This window comes from Acinonyx jubatus, chromosome A3 (assembly GCF_027475565.1).
Source record: "Acinonyx jubatus isolate Ajub_Pintada_27869175 chromosome A3, VMU_Ajub_asm_v1.0, whole genome shotgun sequence".
Lineage (NCBI taxonomy): Eukaryota > Metazoa > Chordata > Mammalia > Carnivora > Felidae > Acinonyx > Acinonyx jubatus.
The window spans coordinates 111,684,073-111,701,806 of record NC_069388.1 but is presented as its reverse complement, the minus strand read 5'-3'; the positions used below and the strand labels follow the sequence as shown (position 1 = coordinate 111,701,806).

Genomic DNA, 17,734 nt, shown 5'->3' with positions numbered 1-17,734 from the left:
CACTGTCTGCTAGGGCTGCCCTAACAAAATATGACAGACTGAGTGTTTAAGTAGCAAGTTTATTTTCTCACAGTCCTGGAAGCTAACAGACCAAGATCAGGGCACCTTCAGGGTTGGTTTCTCAAATTCATATTTGAGGTCTCTCTTCCCGGCTTTTAGATGGCAAGGCTCTTCCTCTGTGTGCCTGTAGTTCTCTTCTTATAAGGATACCAGTATTGTCATATTAGGGCACCAACTTTATGACGTCATTTAATATTAATTGTCTCCCTTTTTTTTGGCGTGGGAGAGCTCGAGGGATGTGGGAAGGGTGGAGCATGGTGGGTGAGAGAGAGAGAGAATCTTCCAACGCAGGGCTTGATCTCATGACCTTGAGATCATGCCAAAATCAAGATTTGGATGCTTAATGGACTGAGCCATCCAGGTACCCCTAATCTTAATTATCTCCTTTAAAGCCCCCTCTCCAAATATCGTCACGCTTGGGGGGTTGGATTTTAACATATGAATTTTGGGGAGGTGTAATTCAATCTATAACATCCACCTAGGTGGAGTTGTTTGTTTGTAACATTTTATTATGCAAATTTCAATTATATAAAATATATAATAGCAGACAGACCACTATAATGAGCCCTTTCCCATATGCCTGTCAACCAGCTTCAACAATTACTAACTTATGGCTGATCTTATTTCATCAGTATTTCCTTAACTCAACCCCATATTATTGTAAAACAAATCCATAGGCACCTGTGTGGCTGAGTTGGCTAAGTGCTGGGCTCTTGATTTTGGCTTAGGTCATGATCTCATGGTTTGTGGGATCGAGCCCCACATCGGGCTCCATGCAGATAACACAGAGCCTGCTTGGAATTCTCTCACTCCCTCTCTCTGCCCCTTTCCTGCTTATGGGCATGTGAGCACATGTGCATGCTCTCTGTCTCTCAAACTTTAGAAATAAATTTAAAAAACTAATGTATCAAGTCATTTCATTTTTTATTTTTAAAAAATGTTTGTTTATTTATTTTGAGAGAGAAAGACTGCAAGTTGAGGAGGGGCAGAGAGAGGGGAGAGAGAGAATCCCAGGCATGCTCCACTGTTACTGTAGAACCCAATACGGAGCTCGATCCCATGAACCGTGAGATCATGACTCTAACCAAAACCAAGAGTCAGACACTTAACCTACTGAGCCACCCAGGTGCCCCCAAATCATTTCACTTTTATTTTTATTAAAAAAAAATTTTTTTAATGTTTATTCAGTTTTTGAGAGACAGAAAGAGTGTTAAGCAGGAGAGGGGCAGAGAGAAAGGGAGACAGAATCTGAAGCAGGCTCCAGGCTCTGAGCTGTCAACACAGAGCCCAGTGCAGGGCTTGAACTCATGAACTGTGAAATCATGACCTGAGCTGAAGTTGGCCACTTAACTGACTGAGCCACCCAGACACCCCTCTATTAAAAATATTTGAGTATATATCTCTGAAGAAATGACTTTAAAAAGTAACCATAATACCATTGTACTTAAAACCTCAATAATAATTTGTAGGAAACTTTTATTGATCTTCTGATTTTAAATGAATTAATTTATATTCTATACTAGAATTGAAGCCTATAATTTATCAGTGTCTAAATTTGGTGAAACTTATGAAGAATAATAAATAGAAACAATTTATTTTATGAATTTTGTCTTATTAAAAATATTTGTTGAAGGTGCCTGGGTGTCTCAGTCAGTTAAGCATCCAACTCTTGATCTCAGCTCAGGTCTTGATCTCAGGGTCTTGAGTTCAAGCCCCATGTTTGACTCTGCGCTGAGCATGAAGCCTACTTAAAAATAAATTATACATACAGTATATATATTTGTTGAAGAAAGGCACTCTAAATGGAGGCAAAAAGACAATACTTAAGAAAAATATTTATAAGTTTCAATATAACAAGACTAGTATTCAGAATATCCTCTGTTTAATAGCAGTTGCTCTGAGTTTACCAGTTATCTCGGCACATTAAAATTTTTTTCAGGTTCAGGTGCCTAGGTGGCTCAGTTGGTTAAGCATCCAAACACTTGGTATCAGCTCAGGTCATAATTTTGCTGTCTGAAATCAAGTCTCGGGTCGGACTCGATGCTGAGCATGGAGCCTGCTTGGGATTCTCTCTTTACCTCTTTCTCTGCCCTTCCCCAACTTGTACTCGTACATGTGCGTTCTCTCTCTCAAAATAAATATTAAATTTTTTTCCCAGCTTTATTGAGGTATAATTGACGTATTACATGGTGTAAGTTGGAGGTATACATTGTGATTGATACTTGTGTTGCAAAATGAGTACCATAGTAGCATTGTATTAACATCTCTGTCACCTTACATAATTACGTGTGTGTGTGTGTGTGTTGATAACATTTAAAATCTACTCTCTTGGCAACTTTCAAGTATATGATACAGTCTTGTTAACTATAATCCCCATGCTGTATGTTAGAACCCCAGAACTTATTCATCTTTACAACTGGAAGTTTGACTCCTTTGACCAAAATCGTCCCATTTCTCTTACCTGCTCGGCCCCTGGCAACCACCATTCTGTTTCTAGAGTTCATCTTTTTTAGAGTCCACATAGAAGCAGGAACATGCAGTATTTGTATTTGTCTCTCTCTGTCTGACTTACTTCACTCAGCATAATGTCCTCAGAGTCCATCCATGTTGTCAAAAAAGGCAGGATTTCCTCCTTTTTTTTATGGCTGAATAATATTTCTCTTTTTGTGTGTGTGTATGTGTGTGTGTACACATTTTCTTACCCATTCCTCTATCCACAGACAATTAGATTGTTCACATGTTTTGGCCTTTGTGAATAACGCTGCAGTGAATATGAGGGTGCAGATACCTCTCTTCAAGACAGTGATTTCATTTCCTTCAAATATATACCCCAGAGTGGAATTTGCTGGGTCATATGGGAGTTCTATTTTTAATTTTTCCTCACTACATTTAGAAAGAATATTTTCTCAACTAAAATCATTATGGCCTACTGACAAGAGTCCATCAAAAGTTTTAACAGTTTTAAATGTATTAGCAATAAATTTGACAATTAACAATAAAGAACAACACTGGAGTAGACAGGTAATTTTATGAAAAAATTGTAAGTACTAAGATCATAATGAAAAAAGAAATTAATCAGTAAAACAGCAATATGGTATTAGATTAGATATGATTAAGGAAATGATTAAAGTTTATAAATGCTGATAAAATTTAAGTAATTTTAAATCTATAGTATATTACAGAAATGTTCAGATGTCATAAATGTATAGCTTGATTATGTTCCTTTTGTTATTTTAAATGTTTAGCATTTAAACATTTTTACTTTAATATATTTTTATTTTTCAGTTTTGAACAGAACAATCTTATAAGTTCCCTGATACAATAAAACCAATTTGTTGTTCAACAATTTGTTGGTCAATAAATAAGGTCTTTTTTAATATATGTAACTTTAATTATTTTTTAATGCTCCATTTCACTTTCAGAAATGTTGCATTTTGATCAAGTATGTTACATGGTTGCCTAACTAAGCATTATCAAGAGCCTACCACGAATGAATTAGGCTGTGTCAGGCTATCAGCAAAGAGCGGAGAGTTTCCGGTGGGGAATGATATGGATAGAACTAGTTTTTGAAGGGCCTTAAATGCCCTCCTTCGGGATCTTCCCACCCCGTGGATGTGGAAGTCTGATATGGTTCTGAACAAAAGAGTGATATGACAAAAGTAGTATTGTAGGAGGTTTAAATAAGGAATGAATGTCATGGATGAATGGGCAGCAAGAGGAAAGATAGAACGGGGTGAAGCCTCATTACAAAGGAAAATCTTCTGAGACCTTGTCATTTGGACTGGCAGGATTGAGGGAGAGCTTAGAATCCGAGAGGATGCCAGTTTCCTCAATTGTCTGATTAAAAAGGAAAATGTCCCTGTTGATAGAATGTAGAGAATTCAGGAGGAAGGGGAAAGATCTTTTATGGGAGAAGATAATGTGATTTTGGATACTGAACACGAGGACATGTTGCTGTATCCAAGCAGAGGTGGCCTCTAGGTCCATTGGACCTAGAGTCTGAAGCCCGGTAGGCTGTATCCAAGCAGAGGTGGCCTCTAGGTCCATTGGACCTAGAGTCTGAAGACCACAGTTGAGCTTTCAGATTGGGGCTTTTTTGTGGAAGTAAGTAAAGCCATGTGAGTGAATGAGTTCTTGACAGAAAATCTTGGAAGAGAACGCTGAGCAAAATCCTAACCTTTGAGCAACAGTTGGAGGAAAGTAGAAGTAGCACCAGTGAAAAAAGATTCAAACAAAAGATACCAGAGTATTGGTCAGAGGAGTAGGGATTCATGGAAAGGATTTTTGGAAACTAGAGGAACAAGTGTTAGTGAGTGATGTGATGTGTAGTGATGAGGTCCAGAGAAGGCCAAGAAGAGGCCACTGGATTTGGAGATCACTAACGACCTTCAGAACCAGCTTCAGGAGGTTTAGAATGGGCAGCGCATGAGGAAATGGGTGTAGCATCAGTCGACTGTTCATATTAGGAGCGTGTCAAAGAGATGAGAGTCAGAATGTAGAGTTTTGTACAAGGGGCAGAAGAGGCAAGTAAAATGTTTCAAGATACGGAGACCTTTACATGGTTGAGGGCAGTGGATGGAGGAGAGGGTGAATACAGCAGAGGGAGGAAAGATTGAATGTTACAGGGAGAGGGAAAGATAACTAGAGAAGATCACTCTAGGGAAGAGTGAACTGAGGAGAAGAGATGAAGGTATTAGCTCTGGAAAAGGCCTAATATTTCTAATGAGACTGGAAAGAAGATGAGAGCATCACTATTATAATAGCATTTTCGGTTTTCTTACGCATCTTCCATAGTCTGAACTAGAATGTAAGCGTAAACCATTTTGAGGTACTGAGGGGGATATGAAAGAATTGTGTTAAGACATGGCCTCTCACCCTCCTGTGGTTTATATGGGCTAAATGAGGAGAGGAGGCAGAAATAACTCTGTGACCAAGGGGTAGAGTAAATAGACAGCATGCTTCGGATGCCTAGGGGTGGCATTATGAATGGGGATGTGAATGGTCAGAAGAGGCCTGGTGCAGATGCTCTGAACTAGGAGGAATGGTTGGGGTTTGGACGGGAGGCAGATGTTGAGAAAACGTGTTTCAGTAGAGAGGCTAGCAGATGCAAAAACCAACCATGTAGCCAGGAAGGGTTTCTCGGGACCTCTTGGTTTGCACTGTTTATTTTTTTATTTAATAATAATAATAGCAGCAGCTAACATCAGGTATTTACTAGGTGCCAGGTTCTAGTGTCAACGTTTTGCATGTATTTTTAATCCCCACCACATCCTTTAATCCTTGAGGTACTTACTGCTTTTACCCTCATTTCACAGATAAGGAAACACAGGGTTAAGCGATTTGCACCAGTTCCCACAGCCTGTAATGGGTGGAGTGGGGATTTGAACCTGGGCTTTCTGGTTCCAGAGCGCTTACTCTCAACCTCTTCCCTCTTGCCTCTAGAGGATGTCCTCTTAAGGTTAGGAAGTAATGGTGGATTTGGTTGAGGTCAAGTTAGAAGCTGTGGGAAAGCTTTGAATGCAGAACTGTCAAGTTTGAATTTCATTCTTCCTTTAACGAAGACCCACTGGGGTTTTCATCAGGAACGAAGAGAAGTTGTAAGTTGCACGTTCCGTAATGATCCAGCAGATGACAGCGCGTGTGTCTGCGAAGACCAGGGAGTTTGAGAGGAACCAGGGAGGCCCTTCCCAGCCCATTCTGTACGTAAGACCACACTTCCAGGGCACAAGACTGATAGAATTGTGAGTTATCTCGGGAGCTTGTGTTCTCCCTTGATGTGTAGCGGTTAATTTTCTATTTCATTGTGGTTTTTGAAAGAAGAAAGCGTTTTTATTTGAAACGGAGTTCTCGAGTTTCTGTTGTGAACTGGTATTCACCGTGGTGGAAAGACGCGAGGAATTGGAGCTTACATTCCAATGGAGAAGACAGAATGAACATATGTGAATAATATGGAGAGAAAAAAGAGATTCTTTCCTTTTTGTTCTTCCTTTCTCATATTGGTAAGCAATGAAAAATGAAACTCTTAAAGTCTAACTTGCATAACTGCCAAGAAACACGAGCCCCTTAGTAACATCTGGGCCATAGCTGTGGCTGAAGGGCAGCGGGGAGGGCGGAAGCTTTGCTGCTGTAAACCCGGCTCCAAACCCTGGCGACCCCAGGAACACAAGGAAGGTAAATCCCCTCATCTTTCTGAGCCTCTGTTTCCTCATTTGTGAGGTGGAGATACAATCCCCGTCTCAGTGTGCTGCTGGGGAAATCAGAGCCAACGTATGTCAAGTGTCTAGCATGTTTCCCGTAGCGTATTCTCAGTCATAGATGTCACATTTCTCTCCTGCCTGTTGCAGTGCGGTAGTAATGGTGGAAGGAAGTCATCACTGCCTCATTATCTGTAGCCTAAAATTAGGGGGCTACATCTAACATGGGAGTCTCACATGCAGATAATACCTGAACACCTGTATTTCCTCACATTATACGTTCTCTGGAAAGAGTGGGCAAATGTAAGAGCCAGTCATAACCAAATTGGGGAAAGGAATAAGAGGGGCACGTTAAACAATTAATAGCCTGTCTAGTTAAAGAAAAAAGTATGTATAAATTTTAGTTCATCCTGTAGTTTAATATTTTTTTAAGTGTTTAGTTTTGAGAGAGAGACAGAGTGTGAGTAGGGGAGGGGCAGAGAGAGAGGGAGACACAGAATCTGAAGCAGGCCCTGGGCTTTGAGCTGTCAGCACAGAGCCCAATGGGGGGCTCTATCCCAGGAACCCTGAGATCATGACCTGAGTCAAAGTTGGATGCTTATCTGACTGAGCACCTAGGCGCCCTGATCCCATAGTTTAAGCAAGACACTGAAATAGAGGAAATTTTTCCTTTAGAGAGAGAAGCTGGCAGCCTGGGACTTGTGTTTCCTTAGGGAGGATATGAGAAATTTGGTTATGAGAGTTGGTGGCTCATATTTTTAAAGAATATGAGCACCAAGCATTACTTTAGAAAAAAGCTGTTACCAAAGAACATTGGTATCGCTCTTGGATTTGTCTTGGGTCATTTCCTGTTTAAGAAAACCACATTCAACAACTTATCTGAATTTGGGGGTCATGGGAATGATCAGGGACGTGGAAAGGAGGGATAGAGAGCATGGCTTGGCTTTAGGATTCGTTATAACATGTTGAACGTTTTACATGACATAAAAAAAAATTCAAACAGTCAATCCTGTAAGGAAATTTAGCAAAAATGTGAAGCTGCTGATTATTCCTTCTGCAGAAGCTTTGAGGAGGAAGTAGATTTGAGCAGTAGACTCTTCATTTAAGAAAGAAAATTGTGATACATAAGCAAATGGTACCTAGCGTGGATGTACTTTAAGACTCCTGTAAAAATTAACTTAAAAAAATTTTTTTAACGTCTGTTCATTTTTGAAAGACAGAGAGAGACAATGTGAGCGGGAGAGGGACAGAGAGAGAGGAGACAGAATCTGAAGCAGGCGTCAGGCTCCGAGTTGTCAGCACAGAGCCTGACACGGGGCTCAAACTCACGAACTCATGAGATCATGCCCTGAGCTGGAGTTGAACCCTTAACTGACTGAGCCACCCAGGTGCCCCAAATTAACTTTTTTATTGTAAATATAATCCACACCCTTTGCCTAGTGGTGCTTAGTCTTTATTAGCCCTCGGACTAGCAAACTGTTTAATTCCTTTTTTTTTTTTAACTTTGATTTCTATTCTAATTTTTGAGGCTAATGTATTGCGGTCTCTGTGTTCACCACACCTATTGCACACCAGGAACCAGGAGCCATTGTGTGCATTGTGTGGCTCTAGGCAGATTACTTCCTCTCTAGGCCTTGTTTTCCCCTCTGCCTCTTTTGAATTGATTTCTAAGGCTTCTAAATGAATTGATTCCCTCCTGACTCTTCAAACCTGCGGATTCTACGGTTTGTGTCGCCAGGGTACTTACTTTGCCACTAGATGGCACTAAGGTGCCTTTGAAGCCTGTCACCTCTGGGTTTTCAGAATCTTGGGTGTTTGCTTCCTCAGATCCCCATTTAACATTTGGGTGACAGAGACCCAGAGGTTAAGTTACTCAGAGCCTCTTGAATCCCAGTCATCCGTCTTCCCCTCTGTTCCACTGTTTCTCTCAGGGGCTTTGTGAGGGAAACTCAGAGACCACGTTCTCAACCAGTCTTGTTCTTTCTTAAGTATTTTTAAAATAATTTTAAGCCATTCTTTAAGTGCATGTATCATCATATTAAAAATAAATAATTGGCCTGCGTTAGTGTTTCTGTATTGGCTCCCTCAGAGAAAAAAGCTAGACTGTCCACTTCTAAAGATCTTTGCCCTTCCTATGAGTAGCCGGCCTCACAGTTTGCGCTGGAATAAACACTACAGAAATCTCCACCGGAGCCTCTCTACCCGATGGTTGTTTCTCCATTCTTGCCCAGTCCCTCTGACAAGGGGTTTGCCTTTCAGCCCTCCCCTCCAACTAAACATGGTCATCCATTCCTGTGCCTCACCTCTGTCCACTTGCCTGATTGGGAGAGCTTTTGCGGGGGTGGATATGCTCCAGTTCTTAAACATTTGATCTCCTGGGTTTTCCCAGCCCATGTTAACCGTTCTTTTTTTCCTGTCTTGCGTTATTGGTGACGAGGATGGGATTGCCATCAATCATGGCTGTGTGTGGACAGATGGTACAGTGGGAGACAGGGTGGCCACGTGGAGAAGACGTGGGCTCTGCAGTCCCGCTGACTGGGTCAGATCTCTGCTCTGTCAGGGACTGACTCTGTGGCCCATCGTCATCTCTCTAATGAGGAGGAAGTAGTAGGGTAATATTTACTACCTGGAGAGGGTCCCGTGAAGAAGAACTGAGGTAATGTATGGAAAGCTCCTGGTGTCAGGGCTTGGCACACATAGTAGTTGCTCACTAAGTGCTAATTATTCTGATTGCCATTGTATAGAGAGGAACAAGAGAGGCTGTATATAGCATGTGAAAGGTAGGAGCCCAAGCAAGGGTCTCGGTCAGAGGACCTAGATTTTTTTTTTTTTTTTTTTAAGATCTCTACATCCAACGTGGGGCTTGCTGATATCAAGAGTCGCATGCTCCACTGACTAAGCCAGCTACATATCCCCCTTTTTACTTTTTAAGTGTAGCTTCTAGAAAAAGTGGTGAGGCTAACATCATATCCCCACCTGATTGTACTGGACTGAAAGGTAGAGAGGTCTTTCATACTCAAGCATATACAATTTTAATTTGGGGAATCATCTACTAAGGTTTTTTGGAGGCTTTTGATTTTTTTCTCTTACGATGTTCTTTTTTCTTTTAAATACGTTTCTTTTTTTTTTTTTTAATGTTTATTTATTTTGAGAGAGAGAGTGTGTGCGTGTCTGAGCAGGGGAGGGACAGAGAGAGAGAAGAAGAGAGAGAATCCCAAGAAGGCTCCATGCTCAGTGCAGAGCCCATGGTGGGGCTTGATTTCATGAACCATGAGATCATGTCCTGAGCCACAGTCAAGAGTCGGATGCTTAACCTAGGTGTCCCATGATGTTCTGTTCTTAAGAGCCTGACTGGCATCTTGATGCACTATTGGCATTAATCGTTTAAGTAATCGTTAAAAATGAAAAAAGTAAAAGAGGCACCAAATATTCTCCTTCGTCCTCCAAATCCTGAGGACCTCAATGGAGAAACATCTGAATGTATTATTTATGGTTTAGTGTGTCAGCTACAAGCAATTAGAAGATCCTTGAGTTTGTTTTTTAAAAAGCCATTTCATGATTTCAAAGAATAGGGTGTGTGCAAAAACCATCTCCCGTGTAATTATATCTTATCAACAGATGGAAATCTACTAGCAGTTAATGGTCCTAGAATTTTCCTTCACATGCAAATTATTAAAACAACACAAATGACCAAGAGTAAAAAAAAAAAAGAGAGAGAGAACCATAATACTATATATTAAATGAAGTCATCAGCCTGATTTTCATTAAATTTATTTTGATTTTAAGACACTAGTTACAAAACATTGACTTCTTTCAAAACCTTAAAGGTAAATAATAATCTCATTACCAGCTTGTTTTAGAGCTATGAGTAATTGCTAATTTTAGATTTGTAACCTTTGTCTTGCCAGCTGGATTGAAAAATAAAGTTCTTTATTTACATCTTGAATTTACACTTGCTTTTTTTTTTTTTAAATAATGACTCTTGTGAAATAATTTTGTGGGAAGTTTATATGCAGAAAGCAAGCACGGCACATGGGTTTTGAGAACTTTGAGGGTAATTTTCATTGTTCTTCCTTTAGTCCCAGAACGAGGTATCCCTTCTTCCAAGTAAACTTGTAACCATAATTCATTGGATATAAGATACCATCAGTTGTAAGAGGCACATTTATTTTAAGTGCCACCTTGTATAGAAAATAAAATGCCTCCAATAAACTCTGACAAAGCTGTTGGATCTATTTCAGAACTGTTAAATGGTGAAAAACAGTTGTACCTTATACCTGATGAAATATAAGACAGATTTTGTAACTTACACATTGGTTAGAAGTTAGAGAGCTTGTTTTATATATTGTTTGTAAGTTAGCATCAGACTTTAGGCGAGCTCAGAATGTATTATATTTAGTGAGTATGGTTTGTTCTCCAGATTCTGTAAATAACTGATGAAAGGAAAGTGTAATGAGGTCTCTTTTCAAGTGCTGTTAGCCCCTTGATTCAGTAAAGTGAACTAACTTTGCTTCAACCTGGTATCTCTACCTTCTCCCCCCTCCCACCAAACACACACCCACCCTCTTTTCAGTCCTTACCTATTCCTCTAACAAAATCTGTTCTCCATAAAGGCTCCAGCGATAGCAGTTATTTATAGCCTCTTGTGAATTCAAGGCAAAGTGTTAAATTGCCCAAGGATGTTTGCTTTTTAAGCCTTATCTCTAATTATGGGCTCAAAATCTTTATCTGCTTAAAAACCGTTCAGGCCCCGACTAGCCATATGGAACAAGTTTTGTGAAAATGGCTGGGGGGAGGAGGGATGTGGGGGCGCCTCCTGCGCTGTCTCTGTGGAAGGCTACGGGCAGATAACAGAGCACCTGATTTCCTTTCCCACCCTGAAGGGTGCCACCAGACCTGTCTGCCTGCTCCCTGCCTTTGTCCTGGGAGTCCGTGAACCGAATAGGCTACATTCTGCTGCTGCCCTTACTGACCGTATCCAGAAGAAAAGCAAACTTGCCTTGAAACAGCTGCATTTCTGACCAATTTCATTGAAATTTTTATCAGTTTTACCTTCCTTTTGATAGAGGCTATTGAATTTTAAGGAAGCCCTGTGATACGAAGAATTCTTTTGTAATTTCAATAGCTACTTCCTAATTCACCTGTTTTTTTTTTTTTTATTTTATTTATTTTTTTCTTTTGAAATCTCTGTGCTCATACATCTTACTGACTTAAGTCAGGCTTTCCATTTTGAATGACTATTTGGTAATCCAGATTCTCAGCCTGCTTTTTCTACATTATTTTCAGGCATGCCCAAGCAGATACATGGTAGAGCAGTTACTTTTGTTTAAACTGCAGAATTGTTTGTGGTCTAACTTGAAGATGAAAGCAAGAGTTTTTTGGGTTTTTTTTTTCCCCTCTCAAGTTTGTTATACATTTATCAGTTGTGAATTTTCTGATATTTTGTATACTTAAAAATTTTTTTTTTATGTTTCTATTTTATTTTTGAGAGAGAGAATGCTAGCGGAGGAGGAGCAGAGAGAGAAGGAGACACAGAATCTGAAGCAGGCTCCAGGCTCTGAGCTATCAGCGCAGAGCCTGATGCAGGGCTCTAACTCAACGGGCTATGAGCCCCAACTTATGACCTGAGCCAAAGTCGGACGCTTAACCAACTGAACCACCCAGGGGCCCCAATACTTTGTAAACTTTTGACATAGTTGATACTCACTAAAAATGTTAGATTAATCCCAAATTGGTACTATCAGGGTTTATAGACAGAGCTCTTGATTGCATTTATGGCGTTTGGTTAACACAAAGAATGGTGTTTCTCAGCAAAAGACATGCAGTGATATTGCACATGCTTTTGGTGTTGTATTAGCTTTGAAAACTCTATGAAGAGGGGCCCCTGGGTGGCGCAGTCGGTTAAGCGTCCGACTTCAGCCAGGTCACGACAGCCAGGTCACGATCTCGCGGTCCGTGAGTTCGAGCCCCGCGTCAGGCTCTGGGCTGATGGCTCAGAGCCTGGAGCCTGTTTCCGATTCTGTGTCTCCCTCTCTCTCTGCCCCTCACCCGTTCATGCTCTGTCTCTCTCTGTCCCAAAAATAAATAAAAACGTTGAAAAAAAAATTAAAAAAAAAAAAGAAAACTCTATGAAAAAATTCACCTCTGTTACTAAATTTCATACATTGAAACTAATGTAAAATGTCAGGTAAATATCCTATAGATGTCTGTATGTGCTTGCATGACTTTGGCTTTTTTGTCTTTGCAGCTCGGGGTGTGGTTTTCTCTTGGCTGTGCCTGTTTGGCCTTGGAAGACTATGCAGGTTCGGCGAAGGCATTTCAGCGCTGTGTGACTCTAGAACCTGATGTGAGTTTGTTGGGTCTCCTCCTCTTCTCACAGCTCTGGGATATTCTCTGAGTTACTTGAATTGTACTATAGCTCAGTAATTTCCTGTGGGTACACAGTTTCAGTTATACAGAATGAATAGATTCTAGAGATCTGCTGTTCAACATTGTGCCTGTGGTTAACAGTACTGTGTTGTGTACTTACAATTTTGGAGAGAGGGTAGATCTCATGTTAAGGGTTCTTATCACAATAAAAAAAAAAAAAAGATAAAAGATGGAAAAAAATTCAAATTTTCTATTATTTTATGTTAAAATAAAAAGAAAACCAATTGGAAGAAAATATACCTTTGACAGAAAGTCACACATTAAGGTAAATTATTTATAAATCTGGAAATAAGTTTTTTCTTATAATAACTAACTTATTCATGGAAAATAAGTTTGATACAACAGTTTTTTAGTTAAAATTATACTTAAGTACATAGCAAAACGTCGCATCTATTCTATCATTCAGTAACATGTACTGCCTATGTTCATTGCATTATTAGAAAGTTCTTTTAGTTTACAGTCCTTTAATAGTTAATAGTTTCACTGAGTTGATAAATAATTCACATGTCATGTAGTTCCTCCATTCAAAGGTAAAATTCAGTGATTTCTTGGTATATTCAGCATTGTGTGACTGTCACCACGATCAATTTTAGAACATTCTTATTATCATAAAAAGACCCCCCCTGTACTCATTAGTAGTCATTCCTCATTTCTTCCAAACACCTTCCACTCATTACCCTCCACGCCATGCCCCAGGCAACCACTAATGTGGCTTTGCCTGTTCCGGACACTTCCTATACATGGAATCCTATGCTATGCGGTCTCTTGTGGCCTCTTTCACTTTGATCAGTGTTTTCCCAGTTCACCCACGTTGTTGCACACATCAGTACTTCTTTCCGTTTTACGGCCAACTAATAGTCCGTTATATGGGCGTATCATGTTACTTACTCTTCCATTGTTGGACATTTGAATTGTTTACATTTTTTGGCTATTTTAATAGTCATTTACAGTTTTTGTGAAAATAAATAGATTTATAGATTCATTTTGTGTAAATAAATAGATTTTTGTGTAAATAAATAGAATCACAGATATATGATTCTATTTCTCTTAGGTAATGTGCCTACTAGTAGAGTTACTGGGTATGTTAGCTTTGTGTTCAAAATTTTGAGAAACTGTCAGACTGTTTTCTAAATCACCATTTTACATCCCCACCAGCAATGTATGGGGGTTCCCGTTTCTCCACACTTTGGTAGCTCTTGTCATTATCTGTCTTGTTGATTCTAGTCATCCTTGGAGGTGGGATCTTGTTGTGGCTTCATTTTCCATTTCCCTGATGGCTAGTGATGTTGAGCATCTTTCCATATGCTTATTGGCCATTTGTGTCCATTCATCTTTGGAAAAATATTTGTTTGTTGACATCCTTTGCCCAGTTTTAAATTGGGTTAGTTGTCTTTTTACTGTTGAGTTGTAGGTGTTCTTTATACGTGCTAGATACAAGACCCATATCAGATATATGATTTGCAAATATTTTCTCCCATTCTGTACCTGTTTTTCACTTTCTCGATGGTGTCTTTTGAGATACAACAGTTTTTAGTTTAGATGAGCCCCAACTTATCTGTTTTTTTCTCTTATTGCTCATGTGTTTGGGGTCATATGTAAGAATCCATTGCCAGATTTAAGGTCATGAAGATTTACCCCTATCTTTTCTTCTAAGAGTTTTATTCTTTTAGCTCTGACATTTATGTCCAATCTGCTGTTAAATCTGTTTATTAAACTCATCACACCTTATGTGGTTGGTGGATTGACTAAACTTATTACAGTGATCATTTTACAGTATATAAATGTATGAAATCATCATATTACACACCTAAAAATGAGACAGTGTTATATAGCAGTTATTTCTCAATTTAAGAAGGCTATGCATCATTTCAGATAATGTGTTTTCTTTAGTCCTTTTTACAGTTTTCATGTTTCTGAGACTCCCAAGTTGTTCCCTTACTGTGTTCATGTCTTCTTCAAATCTTCGTATTAAGAACAACTGTTTTGAAGTCTTTGGTTATTCCTACCTCTCTTTCATTTCTCTGTTTCTACTAATTTTTCCTTCAGCTGTGGATGAATTTTCTTGCTCGTTCTCACGTCTGTCAAGAGTTTTAATTGTATCCTACACACCATGGATGGTGTGTTGTTGAGTTCCTGGGTTTTGTTGTTTTCCCTCAAGGAAGGTAGAACTTTATTTTGGCATTTGTCTAATTTACTTGTGGATCATCTTTATTTTAAGCTTTGTTAGGGTGGGTGTTGCATTGTCCTTATTCTGGGGTTGTAATCACGCTTCTCTGAGGTGTAAGCTTTTGGTGGCTGACCTTAGTGCCATGTGTGATCAATAACAGTTCTCCACTCTGGTTAGCTGGAACTTGAACAGCTCCTAGCATTGTGTGGCCTCCACAATGTCTGTTCAGCTCACAGTTCTCTGGCAGTTGTTCTCTGCTTGGCCTCAAGAAGTTTTGCCCTGAACATGTATATCTTAACATTCAGCCAAGGACCCACAGAGATACTTATTGAGATTTCTGAAGCTTATTCTCTGCACGGATCTCATTTCCCTGTTTTTTTTTTTTTTTGTTTGTTTGTTTTTTGTTTTTTGTTTTTTTTTGCCCTGCAAATTCTAGCCGACATTTGAGCCCTGAACTCTAATCTTTTTTTTTCTTGAGTGGGAGAGAGCGAACGTACATGTGTGCATGATCAGGGAAGCAGAGAGAGAGAGAGAGAGAGAGACAGAGAGACAGAGAAAGAGAGAGAGAGAGACTCAAGCAGGTTCCTTGCTTAGTGTGGAGCCCAACATGGGGCTCCATCTCACAACCTTGAGATCATGACCTGAGCTGAAATCAAGATGCTTAACCAGCTGAGTTGGTTGCTTAACCAACTGAGCCACCCAGGAGCCTTTGATCTCTTTTTCTTTTAAAAAAAAATTTTTTTTCAACGTTTTTATTTATTTTTGGGACAGAGAGAGACAGAGCATGAACGGTTGAGGGGCAGAGAGAGAGGGAGACACAGAATCGGAAACAGGCTCCAGGCTCCGAGCCATCAGCCCAGAGCCTGACGTGGGGCTCTGGGCTCACGGACCGCGAGATCGTGACCTGGCTGAAGTCGGACGCTTAACCGACTGCGCCACCCAGGCGCCCCTGATCTCTTTTTCTTAATCTCAGTAAGACTTGCTTTGTTTGATTTTTTCCTCCCTGTGCTGCAGTCCTGAAAGTGCCTCTAGATGGAGGTGTAGGTTGATTGTTGAGACATCTCAGTTTACCTTCTCTTAAGAGTCACACTTCCTTGCTGCTTGTTGTCCAACTTCTCAGAAACAGTTGTTTCCTAAATTTTGTCCAGTTTGTAGCTTTTTATGGTAACAAGGCTAGTCTGGTACTAACTGTGCTATGTCTGCAAGCAGAGGTCCATTGCCACTTGATTTTTAAATCATACATTTGGAACCTGAAAACTATACGCTGTATATTTTGTAAAAAGCTCAACAAAGAGGAACAAGCATAATTCATATCGTTCTTGTTAGAATCAACATTCGTGCGATGGCTTTAATTTATTTTTGTCATTGCACAGAGGAATAGGGAAAGAAATATGTTTGATGAAATATGTAGGAATAACACTGGAGAACACATACTCCTTTATTCTCCTATCTGATGAAGGATGATGGTAAAATAGCAAAGCCTTTCAATATACGAAAAGCAGGGGCGCCTGGGTGGCTCAGTCAGTTGAGCATCCAACTTTGGCTTAGGTCATGATCTCATGGTTCGTGAGTTCAAGCCCCACATCGGGGCTGCAAGCTACCAGCACGGAGCCCAGGATCCTCTATCCCCCCCTCTGTCTCTACCTCCCCCACTCATGCTCTCTCTCTAAAAAATCAGTAAATATTTTAAAAGGTATGAAAAACAATATTCTGCATAGCCTTGGATTTGTAATAAATCTAAATATTATATAAATTATGTTGCAAATTGTCCAGTTATTTTGGAAATCTAAATTTGTAAATGAAATCTTAGCTAAGTTCCAAATTAGTGCTGTAAGAGTGGTGTCGATTTGCTGACCATTTTTGTTTGAAATTATACAAGTGAAGTTTAATTCATTGAATTTTCTCCTACAACTTGAACATTCCTTATTGACAAGTCTGATTGTAAAGAGCACCCCTTGGACTCGGAAAATATGTTCTACTTTGGGTGGTAGCAGTTATTTTGCCGAAATGAGAGTGGTGTATAACTGGATTCCCAATCGTTTCAGAATGCTGAAGCTTGGAACAATTTGTCAACTTCCTATATCCGATTGAAACAAAAGTAAGTACATGAGACAAATATGAAGAACTCAGTTTCCAAAATGAGTGAGTTTAAAAAAAATTTTTTTTAACAAATGAGATTTTCTTTCACTGAACACTGAACGTTGTGCCTTCCTTCTTTTCCTCTTGCCCATCCATGTCTTTGAATTAGAATGACTTAATATAGCCATTTGAATTCTAAACGTAGCTTATTTCATGGAAACACTTACCATGTAATAAAAAAAGAAATATTATTTGGAATCTTTATTTGATACTGAAATTTTACATCCTAAATTTCATTGTATGATAAAAGTAAGCATGCCTTTAGTTGGTCAACTTCATTGATAGATTCGTATCAATTGCTTGATGTGTACTAGATATTACTGAGAAATATAAGTATGAACCAATGTCTTCAGGAATTATAGATTGAAAAAATAAAATATCACTGTATTATTTTAAAAATTGATTAGCATTAGAACTAGTATGTGGTAGGGGCACCTGGGTGGCTTAGTTAAGCGTCTGACTTCTGCTCAGGTCATGATCTCGCATTTGTGAGTTTGAGCCCTGCGTCGGGCTGTGTCCTGACAGCTCAGACCCTGGAGCCTGCTTCGGAATCTGTGTCTCCCTCTTTCTCTGCTCCTCCCCCTTCCTTGCTCATGCTCTTTGTCTCTCTCAAATAAATAAACATTAAAAAATTTTTTAAAGAAGTAGTATATTGTAAATATCAAATGGGAAATACAAAGAGAGCTATAATAGGGGCACCTGGGTGGCTCAGTTGGTTAAACGTCCGACTTCGGCTCAGATCACG

At 39.6% G+C, this 17,734-nt stretch overlaps 1 protein-coding gene across 1 annotated transcript in view; it reads left to right on the top strand.

Moving 5' to 3' along the window:
- TTC27 (tetratricopeptide repeat domain 27) overlaps positions 1 to 17,734 on the top strand; it is a 185,463-nt gene that overhangs the window by 132,123 nt on the left and 35,606 nt on the right. The window contains exons 14-15 of the mRNA XM_015064214.3: positions 12,502 to 12,600; positions 16,896 to 16,948. Of these exons, the coding sequence (XP_014919700.1) occupies positions 12,502 to 12,600; positions 16,896 to 16,948 (152 nt within the window). The remainder of the gene's footprint in view (positions 1 to 12,501; positions 12,601 to 16,895; positions 16,949 to 17,734) is intronic.